Source organism: Jaculus jaculus, chromosome 11, assembly GCF_020740685.1.
Source record: "Jaculus jaculus isolate mJacJac1 chromosome 11, mJacJac1.mat.Y.cur, whole genome shotgun sequence".
NCBI lineage: Eukaryota > Metazoa > Chordata > Mammalia > Rodentia > Dipodidae > Jaculus > Jaculus jaculus.
The window spans coordinates 93,599,113-93,616,613 of NC_059112.1; the positions used below are offsets into that span (position 1 = coordinate 93,599,113).

The window sequence follows — 17,501 nt, forward strand, 5'->3', positions numbered from 1 at the left end:
GGTATGGTGGTGATGGTGGTGTGTATGTCTGCATGCACACGTGTATGTGTGTGCATGCAGGTGGATGGGTGCATGTGGAGATAGAGGACAACTTCGTAGTTGCTCCTCCACCTCCCACCTCATTAACAACAGGGTCTCTTACTGTAGTTGTTTACTGCTATGTTCTCCAGACTAGCTGTCTGGGCTTTAGGAAGTTGTCTGCCCTGCACTTCTCATCTCACCGTCAGCATGCTAGGATGATAGAAGCCCACCACAGCTCTGGCTTTTACATGGGGTCTGGTGACCCTAACTTGGATACTCAAGCTTGAGTTGCAAGCATTTCATTCACTAAGCCATCCCCCAAAATATTAAGTCGTTGAGTATGTGTAAAGTGACAATTGATGAAGAAGGTAAGATAGAACAGTTTGGACAAGGACCCAGAGCCCTCCCAGAAAGTGCTCAAATGATCTTAGAAATATAAACTAGTACTAAATGATGGAAGCTGAAAGATTCTTTGCTGTAAGCATTGAGAGTCATTGAAGGGGTTTCTAATTAGAAACAATGTTTTTGGGGAAACTCTAGCAATGTTATTTAAGTGAATTAGAACTCATAAACTTGGAATAATGCTGTTTATCTTTTGGGGAGACAGTGTTTCATATAGCTGAAGCTGTCCTCAAACTCACTATGTAGCCAAGGATTACCTAGAATGATCCTCCTGCTTCTGCCTTCCACGTGCTGGGATTCCAGGCATGTGCTACCTCACTTAGTTTACTCAGTGCCTGGGATCCAACCCACATAACATTGCACCAGTAGTACATTCCTTCCAAGGCTAGGATGTCCCCAGCCAGGGGATTTTGATCATGCTTACAGTACCACGGATGAATTGCCTCCTGTTTAGTAGAGCTCAAAATCAAATCAGAAAACAGTCGATTATTATCCCTACCACAGGCATGCCACTACTGCATCAGTAGGTACATCTTGCCTGGCATATTTTACTATTTTTTAAATAATAGTTAAGCATAGTTTTACTGGAAACAGTATATGCTAAAATTCTGTCTTATGCTCCTAACCCCCAATCTGCTAATTCTCTTACCCTGGTGGAAAAGTTTTCATGAATTAGTCTAGATATCTGTCTGAGGTAATTGCATGTTTATAAATGGTACTGTAAAACACTTAATATTAATTTGTACTTGTGCTGTTTGCCATTGAATCCTTGAATCTGTTAAATGTCACAGGAAATCTTTTTAATGTAAAAAAAAATTCTGCTTCTTACAATCAAAAGGAGTCCTTGTGACATCCTTACTGTGTCTGTTCCCCTCCCAGTGATGCTCATGCAGTCTACCATATTCTCCATGACGATCACATAGTCCACCATATTTTCTTATGTACTGCAGATTGACTATCTTTTGCCCCAGATGCTTGCTTTGAAATTTACATTTTTTCAGATGTTGGAATATTTTCATGTATATTATAAGGAGGCATGTTGAGAATGAGACATGAGTCTACACACATTGTTCTACGGACACTTTGTTTTGTAAATTATTTATTTATTTAAGAGAGACAGAGGATGGGTACACCAGGGCCTTCAGCTGCTACAAACTCCAGATGTATGTGCCACCTGTGCATCTGGCTTATTTAGGTCTTGGGAAATTGAACCTGGGTCCTTTGGCTTTGCAGTCAAGCATCTTAACCACTGAGCCATCTCCAGCCCTACAGATACTTTTTTTTTCACAATTTTTATTAACATTTTCCATGATTATAAAAAATATCCCATGGTAATACCCTCCCCTCCTGCACAGATACTTTTTTATACCCTTAGCCTGAAGATAATTTATGTAGCATTTTAAATCCTTTTATATATGCAGTAATGTTTCCCACATGTACGGTGTGGAATTTTCTGCTTACAGCATCATGTCAATGGTTCAGATGTTTTGTTTTTGTCTTATAGTTAATTCCATTGGTGTGTTGTTTTAAGAATGTGAAAGAAATCAACCTTGGTTTTAAAATCTGCCCTTTTTGCTGTTTGTTATTTGTAATGCTATGTGAATTTGTGCTATATGTTTATAATGTTACTTATATATGGAAGTGATATAATTTAGTGGTTGAATCTTGCTAGGAAAAGATAAAAATCAAGAAATGACATATTGGACTTTTGGCATGATTAGCTTGATACTGTTGTAATTTGTCAAGATGGTTGGAAATAGCATCCTAAATTAAGTTTTAAATATGTTTAATATGTTTATATCTCAAGCTGAATGTATTAGTAATTCAGTTAAATTTTTAAGTTTGCAATCCAGAAAGAGAGAATGAATTGAAGATAGAAATTTCATAGTTACTAGCATATTTCATAAAATTTGAATACATAGTAATAGAAAAAAAGTTACTAGTGAGAGTGAAGTGTGAACAAAGGGTCCATAACGGTAACAGGAGAAACGTCCCGCAAGGAAGCAGGGAAGAACTAGGTCCTGAGAACCATGAGCGTATGTGTAATGGAAGCCAGGAGCAGATGGTGTGTCTGGTAGGTTACTGAGGTTACGCATCAAAATACCCATGTAATTCTGGTGAATGAAATGTTTGGGGGAAGCGCGTATGTTTTTTTTTCTCATTTCCTAAAAGTATCTTTTACTGAAAAGGGTGATTTTTATTCTTTGAATGGTGACAGGGGTATGAAGATTGGTTACGACATAACTCAGATAATGAAGTAAATGGAGCTCCTGTTTATGTTGTTCGAAGTGGCGGCCTTGTAAAAACTAGATCGAAAAACATTCGGGTATGTGTGCTAAATAATAAAGTTGTATTGCATTTGGTCTTAGTTACATTTTAGTTACTAGCATGTTTTCCTACATAAAGTCCTGTGACAGGGGCTAAGTTAAGGGGATGAAGCAGTGGCAGAGTACTTGGCTAGCATGCTCAAGACCCCGAGTTCATCCTCAACTCTGTGATTGATTGATTGATCAATCAATAGGCAGTTAAATAATAGTAAATATCACACTTATCTAGAACTAGTGAAAACAGATCCTTTCCTCTTAAAGTGCGTACATTCACTTTGCTCAATTTTCCTAGGTGGGTGACATTGTTCGAATAGCCAAAGATGAAACTTTCCCTGCAGATCTGGTGCTTCTGTCCTCAGACCGACCTGATGGTTCATGTCATGTGACAACTGCTAGTTTGGATGGTGAAACGAACCTGAAGGTTTGTTCATGTGTATGTTCCAGTATTGCTCCTGTTGAAAAAAAGTAGTTGAAACTAAATCAGAAAAAAAAGAAAAGAAAAAAAGTAGTTGAGGGTTATAATGATGTTTTCACTTTGGGTGAAATAAAGAAATATGACTTGATAGAGAGACATTTAGACTTTAAGTTACTAAAACTTTTTTAAAAATTATAAAGTTGAAAAGCTGTTATCAAATTGTTAATCTTAAGGGTAATCTCACTATGTCTTTGTTAATTCATTTGCAAGTGGAAGTGCTCTTAGAAAAGGTACAGTCTTTAATACTTTATGGATCTTTTCACGGTTGTTTTGAGACAAGATTTTGCTTTGTAGCTCTGGCTAGCCTGGAACTCATGATGGAGTCCATGCTCTTTTCACAATTGTGGTAATCCTCCTACCTCTGCCTTCTGAGTACTTGGATTTTAAGTGTATACCATCATACTCTGCTTAATGCTTTTTCACTTATAAGTCTAAATTTTCTGTTCTTGGAGTCCAATTAGTGATGAAAAACCACATTTTCCCCATAAATAAATAGTAAATAGTAAATAACAAAACTTTAGGGACTGGAGTGTTGGCTCTGCAGTTAGGGCACTTTTCTGCAAAGTCTACTGACCTGGGTTCAGTTTCCCAAGAACCAAATAAAGCCAAATACACAAAGTGGTACATGCATCTAGACTTTGTTTGCAGCAACCGCAGTCCCTGGCATGCCCAATCTCTGTATCTCTTCTGTCTCTCTCTGCTTGCAAATAAATAAATAAAAGGATTTAAAAAGAAGCCTTTAGGCAATAGTTAGTATACAAATGATCTCTATAGACAGGTAAGCTCAGCATTCCATTTTCTTTCAGTTTATTATACATTTTTTTTCTTGCTGTTGTGTAATAATCTCATGCTGTATGTAGAAGACATTTTAAAGTAATTGTTATCTAAGGTCACATTTTAATGTTATTTAATCCTTTTTTTTCTCTCCCAGACACATGTGTCAGTTCCAGAAACAGCAGTATTACAAACAGTTGCCAACTTGGACAGTCTTATAGCTGTGATAGAATGCCAGCAGCCGGAAGCAGACTTGTACAGGTGTGGTTGGTGCTCAGTATATTCTTCTGAAGTCCTAATAATAGACCTTGTCTTGATAACTGTAGACATAAAATGAAATGTTTTATTTGACTGGAGATATTTGTGCCTTGAAGGGGAGGAAAGAAAACCTAAAAGCAGAATATGAATTTTAAGCTAATGATACTAATTTAAAAGCCATGCTTTTACTCACAGGTGTTACTGCTTTATAGCTAAAATGGCAATTACAGAGGAGATCAAATTATTTCCCTAGAAGAATTAATAATTTTAGGGTCTCACTCTAGCCCAGGCTGACATGGAATTCACTGTCTTTTCATCAAAGTCAGGGTATTTCACTTACATGTACAAAGCATAATAAATGAAAAGAAGGAAGCTTATATAAGTAGTGTCTTTAACTGTGATGATTTCTTCAAATATAGAAACTGTTCTTATTTAGCTTGTCATCCATCACAGTTAGCACGAAGTAAAGTACTTGTTTTTAGTTGAGTTTTTTTTTAACCCTGTTTCTGAAGGAAAAGTATACAGAAGGTTTTCAACATTACACTTTACTAACAATACAGTTAAATCATCTTTCATTGCCCTGATAATTACTGTATGGTATGGAATGAAACAGCCTGATAGAAGACATGTGAGAAGCTAAGTCCATTTTTGCTCCTAACTAGCAGTAGGCTACAAGTTGCTTCTTGGTATATTATCTCCCACCCCCCCAGCCCTATTGATTGAAATGTTTGAAAATGTTAATCTCAGCTTTAGCCATTGGCTTTTTCAAAACCCTTATATAAGTTTTTAATCCCTATCTTGTTGAGGAAATTTTATCTGTATAATGTTAGAAAAATACTGCATTTTCATCAAAGTCAGAATTTTCCAGTCAACTGAAAATTTTGGAATCATGTGCTTTAAGTACATTTAAGTTGTAAAATATGTTTGCCTATGAAGAATTAAAGGATATTTGAAGAATCTTATTCGCACGGGAGAGGGAGAGGGCTTATGGGAATGCCAGGGCCTCTTGTTGCAAACAAACTCCAGATGCATGTGCCATGTTGTACACCTGGATTTACATGGATACTGGAGAATTGAACCCAGTACAGCTGATTTTGTAACTAAGTGTCTTTAATCTCTGAGCCATCTTCAATCCCAAGGATTAAAGGACTTTGAAGATCTCTATATTGTTATTTCTTGGTTGTTGGACCATGGCAAATTATAAAATTATTGAGATGGGAGGCAGAGGTAGGAGGATTGCCATGAGTTTGAGGCCACCCTGAGACTACGTGGTGAATTCCAGGTCAGCCTGAGCTAGAGTGAGACCCTACCTCAAAAACACAAATTAAAAAAAAAAAAAATCATGCAGAATTAGACAAGCATAAGATTAGTTCAAGATCAAGTATGACTAATGCTTTGTTTGATCTGTGGTTTTAAAATTATTTTAAAAAGTGGGATAAAGGGGCCTGAGGAAGTACTGAGCAGTTAAGAGCATTTGCTACTTAAATACAAGGACCTATAGAGACCACCAAATTCAACTCTCAAGAATTCACATTAAGGGCTGGAGAGCTGGCTTAGTGGTTAAGGCATTTGCCTACAAAGCCAAAGGACCCAGATTTGATTCTCCAGGACCCATGTAAGCCAGGTCCACAAGGTGGAACATGCGCCTGAAGTTCATTTGTAGCTGCTGGAGGCTCTGGTGCATCCATATTCATACTCTGTTTTTCACTCCCTCATAAATAAATAAAAATAAAATATTTTTAAAAGAATTCACATTAAAAGCTAGGTATAGCCAGGCATGGTGGTGCATACCTTTAATCCCAGCACATTAGACCCTACCTTGAAAAACCAAAAGGAAAAAAAATGATGTTTTCAAAAACTTAATGACATAGATGTATACATCTTAAAATGCAGTAACAGGGCTGGAGAGATGGCTCAGTGGTTAAGGCACTTGCCTACAAAGCCTAAGGACCCCAGTTCAACTCTCCAGTAGCCATGTAAAAGCCAGATGCACAAGGTGGTGCATGCATTTGGAGTTCATTCTTTGCAGTGGCTAGAGGTCCTGGCATGCCCATTATCTGTCTATCTGTCTGTCTATCATCTTCTATCTCTCAAATAAATATTTTATAAAAGTTAAAGTTAAAAAATGCAATGCATATAAAAAATTAGATAAAATAAGATATAAGGTGTAGCTTTCATGATCCCAATCATGTCAAAATAAATACAAATTACCTGTGTATTAGATAAATGTATAAATATGTATTAGGTATATAAAGTATACTATGGGTAGGTAACAAGGTAGAAAGGTAGCTAGAAATGAGAAATGTCTAGAGGGATAATATGTCAAAATATTAGTAATTAATTACGCTTATTTTTTTCTGCTTTTACCTTTCTTTTCCCGGATGGATCTTCTGATCTTCTCACTAAAACAGCTATAGTTTTCTGCTCATACTGTGTGCACTGGTTCTCCTTGTTACTCAGTCAAAACCCAGATCTTTTTATGACCGATAGGACCTTACTGTCCCCAGTTTTCTCTCTGACCTAATATGCATCCTTTCCCTCTCGACGTCCTTGGGCTCTAGCATCCTTGTTACGCTCTTTGTCACTACTACCTTTTTACTACGTTTGTCCTGTTTAAATTTCCTCCATAGTGAGGCCTGCCTCAAAAAATTAGGCCAACTTGATACTTCTTACCCTTTTCTGCTTTGCTATTTTTTCCAGAGCACATAAACTTTTCTTACGATGATTACTCATCAGGCATTCCCTCATATTACAGTATAAACTCAAGCATTTATGGTTATATGTTTTATTCACTGAAGTATTCCAAGTACCTAGAATAATAGGTTATTGAATGTCAGAGACCTTATTTTGTATCTGTTCAATAAAATGTTTCTTTTTATCGAATTCTTGGATATGTGTGTGTGTGTGTGTGTGTGTGTGTGTGTGTGTACACATACACACATACAATCTCTGTCTCTGTCTCTCTCTGTGTATGGGTATGTGTGTGTTTGTATATTTGGTTTCACTTATTACTGAAGTGTCTAAAACTACTAAAACTACCAGGTACTTGGTAGACAGTAAGGAATATCTGTGGAATGAATTGCAGAGTTCTAAATTACTAATCAAACAGTGTATGAATCATTTTCATTGTCAGGTATTTCATAGGTATTATGTGTGTCCAGTACCTGAAGACTAGTATCAAATGCTGAGTGTTCAACAGTGACGTCACTCAGAGAGCTCAGGCCTCCTGGGGTTGACAGCCTAGTAGATTATTGCCTAGGAACACTTAGATCTACCAGACTAGGATTACAGGGTTGAAGCCTTCATCAATATCGGCCCCAAGTGAACATACTGATCAATTACAAAAGTACTATAATTGGCCAGGCATGGTGGTGCACACCTTTAATCCCAACACTTGGGAGGCAAAGGTTGAAGGATTGCTATGAGTTCGAGTCTACCCTAAGACTACATAGTGAATTCCAGGTCAGCCTGAGCTAAAGTGAGACCCTACCTTGAAGAAAGAAAAAAAAAAAATGGGAAAAAAAGTACTACAATTGGACTCATTTTTCTTGACATGAGCAAAGTATTACTTTCTTTTCTTTTAGTTCCAAACACTTAATTTCATTTTGCTTCTACAGAGTTATAGTACAAAAATCTTACTGTCTTTTAATGATTATTCATTTCTTAAACATTAAATCATATCAACATAGTTCACAGAATTTATGTTCTTAAAGTAATATTAGTGTCTTCAATTTTAACCGCTTAAATAATACAGTGCTATTAGAGATTTATGATTTATTTTGTCTTTTTTTCAGGGTAGGGTCTCACTCTGGCCCAAGCTAACCTAGAACTCACTCTGTAGTCCCAAACTGGCCTCGAACTCACAGCAAGCCTCCTCCCTCTGTCTGTTAAGTGCTAGGAGTAAAGATGTGTGGCACCACATCTAGCTGATGATTTTTCATAATGAGTATTGATTATTGCTGTAACAAGTGCTCTTTGGTGTTTGCTATGCTTCATTTTTTTAACTTTTTGACAACCCCCATACATACAGATAATATACCATGATCATAAACCCTTCCTGCCACTCTCCCTTTCTCCCTCCCAAATCCCCCCTCCACTGACTCTCTTCTTCTTTCTAACTAGTCTCTTCTATCTTGATGTCATCATTTTTTCCCTCCTACTATGCAGGTCTTTTGTAGGTAGTGGCAGCAGCCACTATGAGGCCATGAGTGCCAGAGCCACTCTGTGTCTGGAAGACAGCATGCAAAGCATTCCTCCCCTTCCTTTGGCTCTTACATTATTTCTGCCACCTCTTCTGCAATGATCCCTGAGCCTTGGATGACGTGATAGAGATGTCTCTTAGTGTTAACACTCCACTGTCACATCTTCTCAGCACTTTGATGAGTTTTGAGTTTCCCCAGTGGTCACCATCACCCAAAAAAAAGAAGCTTCTTGAACCAAAAGTGAGACTAACATTAATATATGGGCATAAACATAAATATTTAGAGAACAGTATGGTGGACATAATGTATAAACATTTGGCCAGTCAACAGTAGTAGTTTTCCTCCTAGGGTTTATGAACTCCCCAGTCATAGGCTTTTGATTAGGTTTTCAGTAGTATGTATGAAGCAAGCCTCAAATCCAATGAAAAAACAGTTAGTTTTCCCCATACCACACATGCCACCATGGTACCAGTGGGCACATTTGGCCTGGCTGGCTGGCTGGCCATGAGTGCTTAATACTACTTCTCCTAAAACTTCATGTGATGCTCAGTCTAGGATTTGGTTCTCACTATGTTAGTTATGTACCTGAATTGGCTATATACTGTTTTCAGTAGTAGAAGTTAAAACTAAAAGGCAAGGTTGTGGATGTCCATTATAATAATAGTCCATTCATCCTAGACTTTGGGCAATGAGAAGTTTAAATGTTTACTGTAAGACTAAAGAAGCGTGGAAATTCACATACAGAGTTTTACTTGTCTTACTACTAACTCATACATAGTTACTGCTCAGTGAATTTCTCCTGAATGAAGTAAATATTTGGATTGGCTCCAGTAGTCTGCAGGCCACAGGAGATTTTACTTAGTGAAGATTCATTGTTGACAAAGGAATTATGTTGTTTTTTTTTCTTTTTTTAAGGCAAGCCCAACAGACTTTTTTGTTTTTTTGTTCGTGTGTGTGTGTTAATGTGTGTGAGAGAGAATTGGAATGCTGGGGCCTCCAGCCACTGCACTTGAACTCTGGACATGTGTGCCCCCTTGTGTACATGTGCAACTTTGCATGCTTGCATCATTGTGCGTCTGTCTTACATGAGACCCGAAGAGTCAAACATGAGTCCTTACCCTTTGTAGGCAAGTGCTTTAACTGCTAAGCCATCTCTCCATCCCTAAGTCAGGGTCTCACTCCAGACCAGACTGACCTGGAATTCATTATGTAGTCTCAGGCTAGCCTCAAACTCATGGCTATCCTCCAACGTCTGCCTTCTAAGTGCTGGGATTAAAGGCACATGCCACCATGCCCAGTGGAATTATGCATTTTATGTAGTAATTAATATCAACCAAACTAATAATAGTAATAATGTTATACACTGGCATTTTGAAAACTTTTTTTCATGTATTACCTCACCTCCACTCATAGCTAGAGTCAAGATGGGAAAAATTAAAAATTTAAAGCTTCAAATTTTTTTAAAAATATGGTCTGGGATGTAGCTCAGTGAGAACATGCTTGCCTAGCATGAGCAAGGACCAGTTCTACCTGTAGCAGAGCTGTCACCCCAAAGCCGAAGTGAAAGTTGATTTTTTTTAACTTCATTTATGCTAAAAGTCTCACATGTTCCACTCATTAATTTCATAAGGAATATATTTTTGTAATACAGTACACTCTTTTATAGATTCATGGGACGGATGATAATAACTCAACAAATGGAAGAAATTGTAAGGTAAAAATAAATTCACATTCTCTAATTGTTGTAATTGGAAATGGGTGGAGGGGCTAAAAGGTAAGGGATAACCTCTAAATAAGAGCATGGGAAAGGATTAACTTTAAAACATTTAGCATTTTACCTGCTTACAATGTGTAGTGGCAACAAAGGAAAAATAAAACCTTTCATGAAATGACATAAAAATAATTTAATAAAGTCTTTTCTGATAATATTAGGTAATAATTTTTAAAGGAAACTACTGTTTTATGCAGATCTTGAATACATTTAAATCCATAACAAAGTCAGGTGGGAGTGCAAAATTCCATGATAGAGTACATACTGAGCATATATGAGACCCAGGGTTCCACCCCCCAGCACAAAAAAAAATTTTAAGTGTCTTACATAATGTTTAGCAAGTGCAAATGCTGTAGTCGTCTTCAGAATCTTTGAAAGCCAGCTTGCATAATTTAATGGCTAGTCTAGAACTGCCTCACTGTTCTGATTGGCTATTTCATTTTGTTTTCTTTCATTATTCAGGTTATTTTGACATTTAAACAAAAGGCTTTGGTTTAGTTCAGAGATTTGCTAATAAGATGAGATTACATTGTTATTCATGACATCATGGCCTAATTTAAAATTTGTTTTAGAATCAGCCTTAAAATTCTAATCAAATTTGATATGCCACCTGTTTTCTGGGAACACATTCAGTATATATTGGCTACATGAAATAAGTCTACAGCAGAAAGAGTTGAGTATGTTTAAATTCCTCAAGATAAACCACTCCAAATGTCTTGTTTCAGCACTGATTTATACTTTCAGTAAACATTAACACAGGAGCACATTCAATAAACTATGTAACAACCTTTGTATATGTGTGACGTCCCTGCAGACTGTGACTGGGTTTTATTTTTTGTAGTGAAATAGTAAAAAGTTTATAGATAACCTCATTTTAATTGCATTGTAATATACTGTGGCTGGAAAGGAAAGTAGCAATAGAATAGCAGAGAAAATGAACCATATTCCTTACTGCAACAGCTGCAGTGAACTGACAAACTGCCTGTCAACTTGAAGTTATCACCCGTTTTGTAGTCCAGCATAAGCATTTCTGCAATGTTAGAACTAATCCTAGTGAGACAGAGCCATTTCATGGCTTCTGAGTAGTAGATGCACACTGATTTTGGAATATCCATGAGCACACACCAGAGAGGACTAATCAAACCATACTTGGTAAGCATATTGCAAATGCCCAGCCCTCCGTGTTCAGTGCATTGTTTAGTGTTTGGGTTTGCAGATGTTTTTATAAATAGTTCAAATTTTGTTTGATTTGGATAAATGTACGTATAAATTTCAGAAAAGCTTAAGGAATATTAGTAAAATAAAGGTATTTTAACATATCCATAATAGGCTGTTAATCATTTTACCATCACTAAGAAAATACAATTTTCTTTCTAGTTATTCCTTGTCATTTTATATCTCCTTTATGGGGAGAAATTCAAACAGCAAGAAGACCTGTGCTCCAAGAAGTATGCAATGCAAGTAGTCAACTTGAGCTGTGTGGTCTTGCCTACAGAAAAGCACTAACATACCTTTCCACTTTATATTTTATAATCTAGCATAATTTTAACTGTGCAGAACTCAAGTATTTATACATAGATCACTCTTTAATTCATTTTTACATTGCATTTTAATTTCATATTTTTCCTCCTAAATCTATCTATTAATTTTGTTCAAAAATTTAAATTTTATCTTTTGCTAAGCTTTCTTAAACCATTGCTTTTTTATTGTATTTTGTTAAAAAAATTTTAAACTAGTGGCTTTTATGAGTTATTAAATGCAGTTTGCCGGGCATGGTGGCGCATGCCTTTAATCCCAGCACTTGGGAGGTAGAGGTGGGAGGATCATCGAGAGTTCAAGGCCACCCTGAGAGTACATAGTTAATTCCAGGTCAGCCTGGACCAGAGTGAGACCCTACCTTGAAAAATAAATAAATAAATAAATGCACAGTTTTCTTTTGGAGCCATTAACCTTGAAATAACTAGAACACTAAAGCAAATGTTTGTTGCCATGGTAACTAACATGATAGTTTATCCAGGAAGCTTTATGTCAGCTGGGGTTTGGATTTTATATGAAAAGAATATTGTGTTTATAGGCTAAGTACCTCCTACTGAAGATGCCTTTTAATATACTCAATGGTTTTGATTTTCTTTTTTTTTTTTCCTTAGACCTCTGGGACCAGAGAGTCTCTTGCTTCGTGGAGCCAGATTAAAGAACACAAAGGAAATTTTTGGTTTGTACATACTCAACATTTCGATCTGTTTGTGTGTGTATTGATGCTTCATATGAAATTTTTCTTCTGTTTTTGTTTTTGTGGTGCTGGGGATCAGATTCGGATCCTTACACATGTTAGGCAGAACCTCTAAGTAGCACTGAGCCATAGCCCCAGAATATATGTACTAGTTGAAAAAGTATAACATTTTATGGTCTTTTGATTGGATAATTCACCACTATACTTTAGTATCATAGTAATAAACCACTTCAGCAGTTCCATTACAGTTATTGTTAGGTTGGATTAACAACTGGTAATTGACACATTCATTTATCCAACAAATTATTACTGACCTTTTATTATATACCTAGTACTATTTGGATCATATACTCTACCCCATCACAAGGATGTATATTAGGGCTTATGTCTTTGAGTACGACATTGACTTAGGACACTGAATTGTGAATTTGAGATTAACCTTTGGCTATCAACCAGCTTCTTCCATTTCAGAAGCAGGCCTTCGTGTACTGGCCTGTGATTTGTCATAGCTTTTGATCTCTTCCTCCTGCGTATCTCTCCTGTTACTTGTATATACTGTATTTTTCTCTTTCATGGTTAGGATCCATGATAAAGAAATCTCTTCAGGCCCGTCAGTTGGTCCAGACTGACAGCACTTTTCCATCTTGTCTCTGTTAATCACATTTACTCCATCTGCATTGGTCATTTGCCATTCCCAACCTTTTCCTCCATCAGTTCCAACAAATAAAACATCTTTTATCTAGGCATCTGCTTTAACTCAAAAACATGACCTCCCTATCCAGCAGGTTGAGTGATTTGTTCTTCCAAAGTGGACTTGGTCAATCTTTCTTTCAAAGCTGTGAAAGGACTCAAAGAAAAGCTAAGTTAGGTCAATTGTTATATCGTACTTTTTTCTTGGAAACTTACATATGCCAGTGAATACCTTTGCTTCCATGCCAAACGTTATTTTAAGTGACAATTTTGTCTTGTAGGTGTTGCTATATACACTGGAATGGAAACTAAGATGGCATTAAATTACAAGAGCAAGTCTCAGAAACGATCTGCAGTAGAAAAGTAAGAAAACTCTGTTTTTGCATTTATTTACATATAACTGTACATGTTTATTGTTAAAAAATGTTTTAGCGCCGGGTGTGGTGGCGCACGCCTTTAATCCCAGCACTCGGGAGGCAGAGGTAGGAGGATCACCGTGAGTTCGAGGCCACCCTAAGATGACAGAGTTAATTCCAGGTCAGCCTGGACCAGAGTGAGACCCTACCTCAAACCCCCCCCAAAAAAAAAACAAAACAATGTTTTACATGATAGAAATAGATATGTCTCAGGGTAAAAAACTTGATAAAGTGGACTTTATTAAAAATCTTTTTTAAGCCATGCGTGGTGGCGCACACCTTTAATCCCAGCACTCGAGAGGCAGAGGTAGGAGGATTGCCATGAGTTCAATGCCACCCTGAGACTTCATAGTGAATTCTAGGTCAGCCTGGGCTAGAGTGAGACCCTACCTCGAAAAACTAAAAAAAAAAAAAACTTTTTTAAGCTGTGTATGATGGTGCATGCCTTTAATCCCAGCGCTCAGGAGACAGAGGTAGGAGGATTGCTGTGAGTTCGAGGCCACCCTGAGACTACATAGTGAATTCCAGATCAGCCTGGGCTAGACCCTACCTCCAAAGGAGGGGGGCTCTGGAGAGATGGTTTAGCGGTTAAGGCGCTTGCCTGCAAATCCAAAGAACCTCAGTTTGATTCCCCAGGACCCAAGTAAGCCAGATGTCCAAGGTGGCACATGCATCTGGAGTTTATTTACAGTGGCTGGGAGGCCCTGGCACACACCTATTCTCTTTCAAATAAAAAAAAAATTTTTTTAATTCTTTTTTTTTTAAATTTATTTATTTATTTATTTGAGAGCGACAGACACAGAGAGAAAGACAGGTAGAGGGAGAGAGAGAGAATGGGCGCGCCAGGGTTTCCAGCCTCTGCAAATGAACTCCAGACGTATGCACCCCCTTGTGCATCTGGCTAACGTGGGACCTGGGGAACCGAGCCTCGAACCAGGGTCCTTAGGCTTCACAGGCAAGCGCTTAACCGCTAAGCCATCTCTCCAGCCCTTTTTTAATTCTTTTTAAAAAAGACGAAGAAGAAAGAAAATAAATCGTTTTTAAGCAGGGCATGGTGGAGCACGTCTTCAATTCCAGCACTTGGGAGGCAGAGGTAGGAAGATCGCTGTCAGTTTGAGGACACCCTGAGACTACATAATGAATTCCAAGTCAGCCTGGGCTAGAGCGGGACCCTACTTCAAAAAAAAAAAAAAAAAAAGAAAGAAAAAGAAGAAAAAAGAAAATAAATCATTTTAAGCAGGGTGTGGTAGTGCACACCTTTAATCCCAGCACTTGGGAGTCAGAGGTAGGAGGGTCACTGTCAGTTTGAGGCCACATAGTGAATTCCAGATCAGACTGAGTTAGAGCTATCTCAAAAAACAAACAAACAGAAAATCTTTTTAAAATCCTCCTAAAAATAGGTTGGAAAGATTGCTTAGTGGTTAAGGCACTTGCCTGCAAAACCAGAGGACCCAGGTTCAATTCCCCAGGACCCACATAAGCCAGATGCACAAGGTAGCGCATTCATCTGGAGTTTGCAGTGGCTGGAGGACCTGGCATACCCATTCTCTCCCTCCCTCCCCTCCCCTCCCCCTCCCCCTCCTTCTCCTCCTTCTTCTCCCCCCCCCCCCTCCCCCCTTCTCAAATAATAACTAATAAAAAATATATAAAATCCTCCTAAAAGGATGGAAAGGCATACTAAAGAATAGGCCATACCAATCAGTACACAAGAATTCACTTAGAAATGAGCAAAAAACATGAATGCATATTTAACTAAAGAGTATTTACAGATGGCAAATGCCGTAATCTTTTTTTTTTTAATATTGAACAAGAGATTGAATGTGACAAGTTTTGTGAATTTTTGGTGCTATGTAAAGGTTATTTTTAGTTATTATACTTACAACTAGATCCTAAAAACATATTTTTTAATTGTAGAATTGCTCAGAGTAAAAATATGCAGCCAGAACTGTTACTTACTATAACATCTTGTATCACTGGTTAATAGGTTCTATATAAAAATAGTTTTCTAAACATTAAGACTGTTTCCTTTAGAATAGGTATGGTAAAACTGTATATATTTTAATACTTTTAGTATGTAAGTATTAATTTCTAAGCAAATGCATATAGACACACATTGATATGTTGATTTTCTCCTTTTTTAGATCAATGAACACATTTTTGATAATTTATTTAATAATCCTTATTTCTGAAGCCATCATCAGTACGATCTTGAAATACACCTGGAAAGCTGAAGAAAAATGGGATGAACCTTGGTATAACCAAAAAACAGAACATCAGAGAAATAGTAGCAAGGTATTGTTTGGTGTTTATAATTCAGCTATAAAGGAAACTACTCTTTGGCACAGTTAATACTTTGCTGGTAACTTGTGATGGGAGGACCAGCTCATCAGGGCACTAGTACTGACGGAAGGATTTTACAGGTACAGAGCCATCGACATGTAGACAGTTGTAGTTTTCCCAGTTGTTATATTTTCCATCCCTTGTAAGGTCGCAAAGATTCGTAGCTCAGCATATCTGTAGCCACGTCAGTACTACAAGTTCAGGTTTTTGCTCCATTTATTCTATCTGATAAATGAATTAAAGTGTATATTTATTTTCAGTTCTTTCTGAATAATTAAAGAGGTCTTGTCAGTCTTGATGGCATAAGGTAATTGAAAGATGATAGTTGGGCTGGAAAGCTGTCTCAGTGAGTGGTTAAAGGCCTCACAGCCCAGGTTAATCTCCAGCAGGCACATAAAGTCAGATGCACATGCATCTGGAGTTTGATGCAGTGGCAGGAGGCCCTAAAATGCCCATAATCTCTCTGCCCCCCATAAATAAATAAATAAGCAAACAAACTTTTTTAAAAAAGAAAGATGCTTATTATATAAAGCCTTAAACCAATTAAATATAGACCAAGAGAATTTCACCTGCAATTTGGATTAACATGTACATACTGTATGATACAAAGCCCTGTTTTCAACATCATTTATATTCATTCCACAGAATGCACATTAAATTTTTCCTTGTTGTGCCTAATGAAAGCTATGTACATAGTACCTATTTTTTAGAGGCTTAGTTTTTGACAGTGCTACCCTAGCAGTTATGTTATAGTATATTTAGGTTATACTCAAGTTTTAGTGATCCATGATTTTGTTATAGCAAACTGGTTAAGTACACTCCAGAGAATGCAGTTACAATTTTGTCAGGTGTAGTTTCAGTCATGCTAAGTAATGTGAGTCTCTGATGGGTAACAAATCAAACTATGTGAGTTTAACCTTTTCTTTTTAAAACTTTTTATTTATTCATTCATTCATTTATTTATTTATTGGAGAGAGAGAGAGAGAAAATGGGCATGCCAGGGCCTCTAGTCATTGCAAACAAACTCCAGATGCATGTACCACCTTGTGCATCTGGCTTTACGTGGGTACTGGGGTTATGAACTCAGGTCCTTTGGCATCGCATGCAAGCACCTTAACCACTGAGCCATTTCTCCAGCCCACATTTAGCCATTTCTTCCTTTACTTAATAATAATAATCTAAGCAAACAGGAAATGCAGTATTGAAAAATAAAGGAATTTTAATGTGAGATATCAGCCTGCCTTAAAATACAATTGATGAAATTTTCTGATAATTTTTCATTAATACTAAATAATTCTCCTATTCTTTATCAATCATTTTTTTTCCAGATTCTGAGATTTATTTCTGATTTCCTTGCCTTTTTGGTACTATACAATTTCATCATTCCAATTTCATTATACGTGACAGTGGAAATGCAGAAATTTCTTGGATCATTTTTTATTGGCTGGGATCTTGATCTCTATCATGAAGAGTCAGATCAGAAAGCTCAGGTCAATACTTCTGACCTGAATGAAGAGCTTGGGCAGGTGAGAATGAGCCTAACATTTTCTTTTTCCAAGCATTTATCCTTTTTATCAAAGCATTGCATGTGCAAA

General features: G+C 37.2%; 1 protein-coding gene across 5 annotated transcripts in view; it reads left to right on the plus strand.

Annotated features, from left to right (window-relative positions):
• The window catches only part of Atp11b (ATPase phospholipid transporting 11B (putative)), a 114,000-nt gene that overhangs the window by 44,085 nt on the left and 52,414 nt on the right, over positions 1 to 17,501 (plus strand). For all 5 annotated transcript variants that reach the window (XM_045161141.1, XM_045161139.1, XM_045161140.1 and 2 more), the window contains exons 5-12: positions 2,642 to 2,749; positions 3,043 to 3,171; positions 4,157 to 4,260; positions 10,126 to 10,173; positions 12,378 to 12,442; positions 13,432 to 13,513; positions 15,708 to 15,858; positions 17,235 to 17,432. In XM_045161141.1, the coding sequence (XP_045017076.1) occupies positions 2,642 to 2,749; positions 3,043 to 3,171; positions 4,157 to 4,260; positions 10,126 to 10,173; positions 12,378 to 12,442; positions 13,432 to 13,513; positions 15,708 to 15,858; positions 17,235 to 17,432 (885 nt within the window). The remainder of the gene's footprint in view (positions 1 to 2,641; positions 2,750 to 3,042; positions 3,172 to 4,156; positions 4,261 to 10,125; positions 10,174 to 12,377; positions 12,443 to 13,431; positions 13,514 to 15,707; positions 15,859 to 17,234; positions 17,433 to 17,501) is intronic.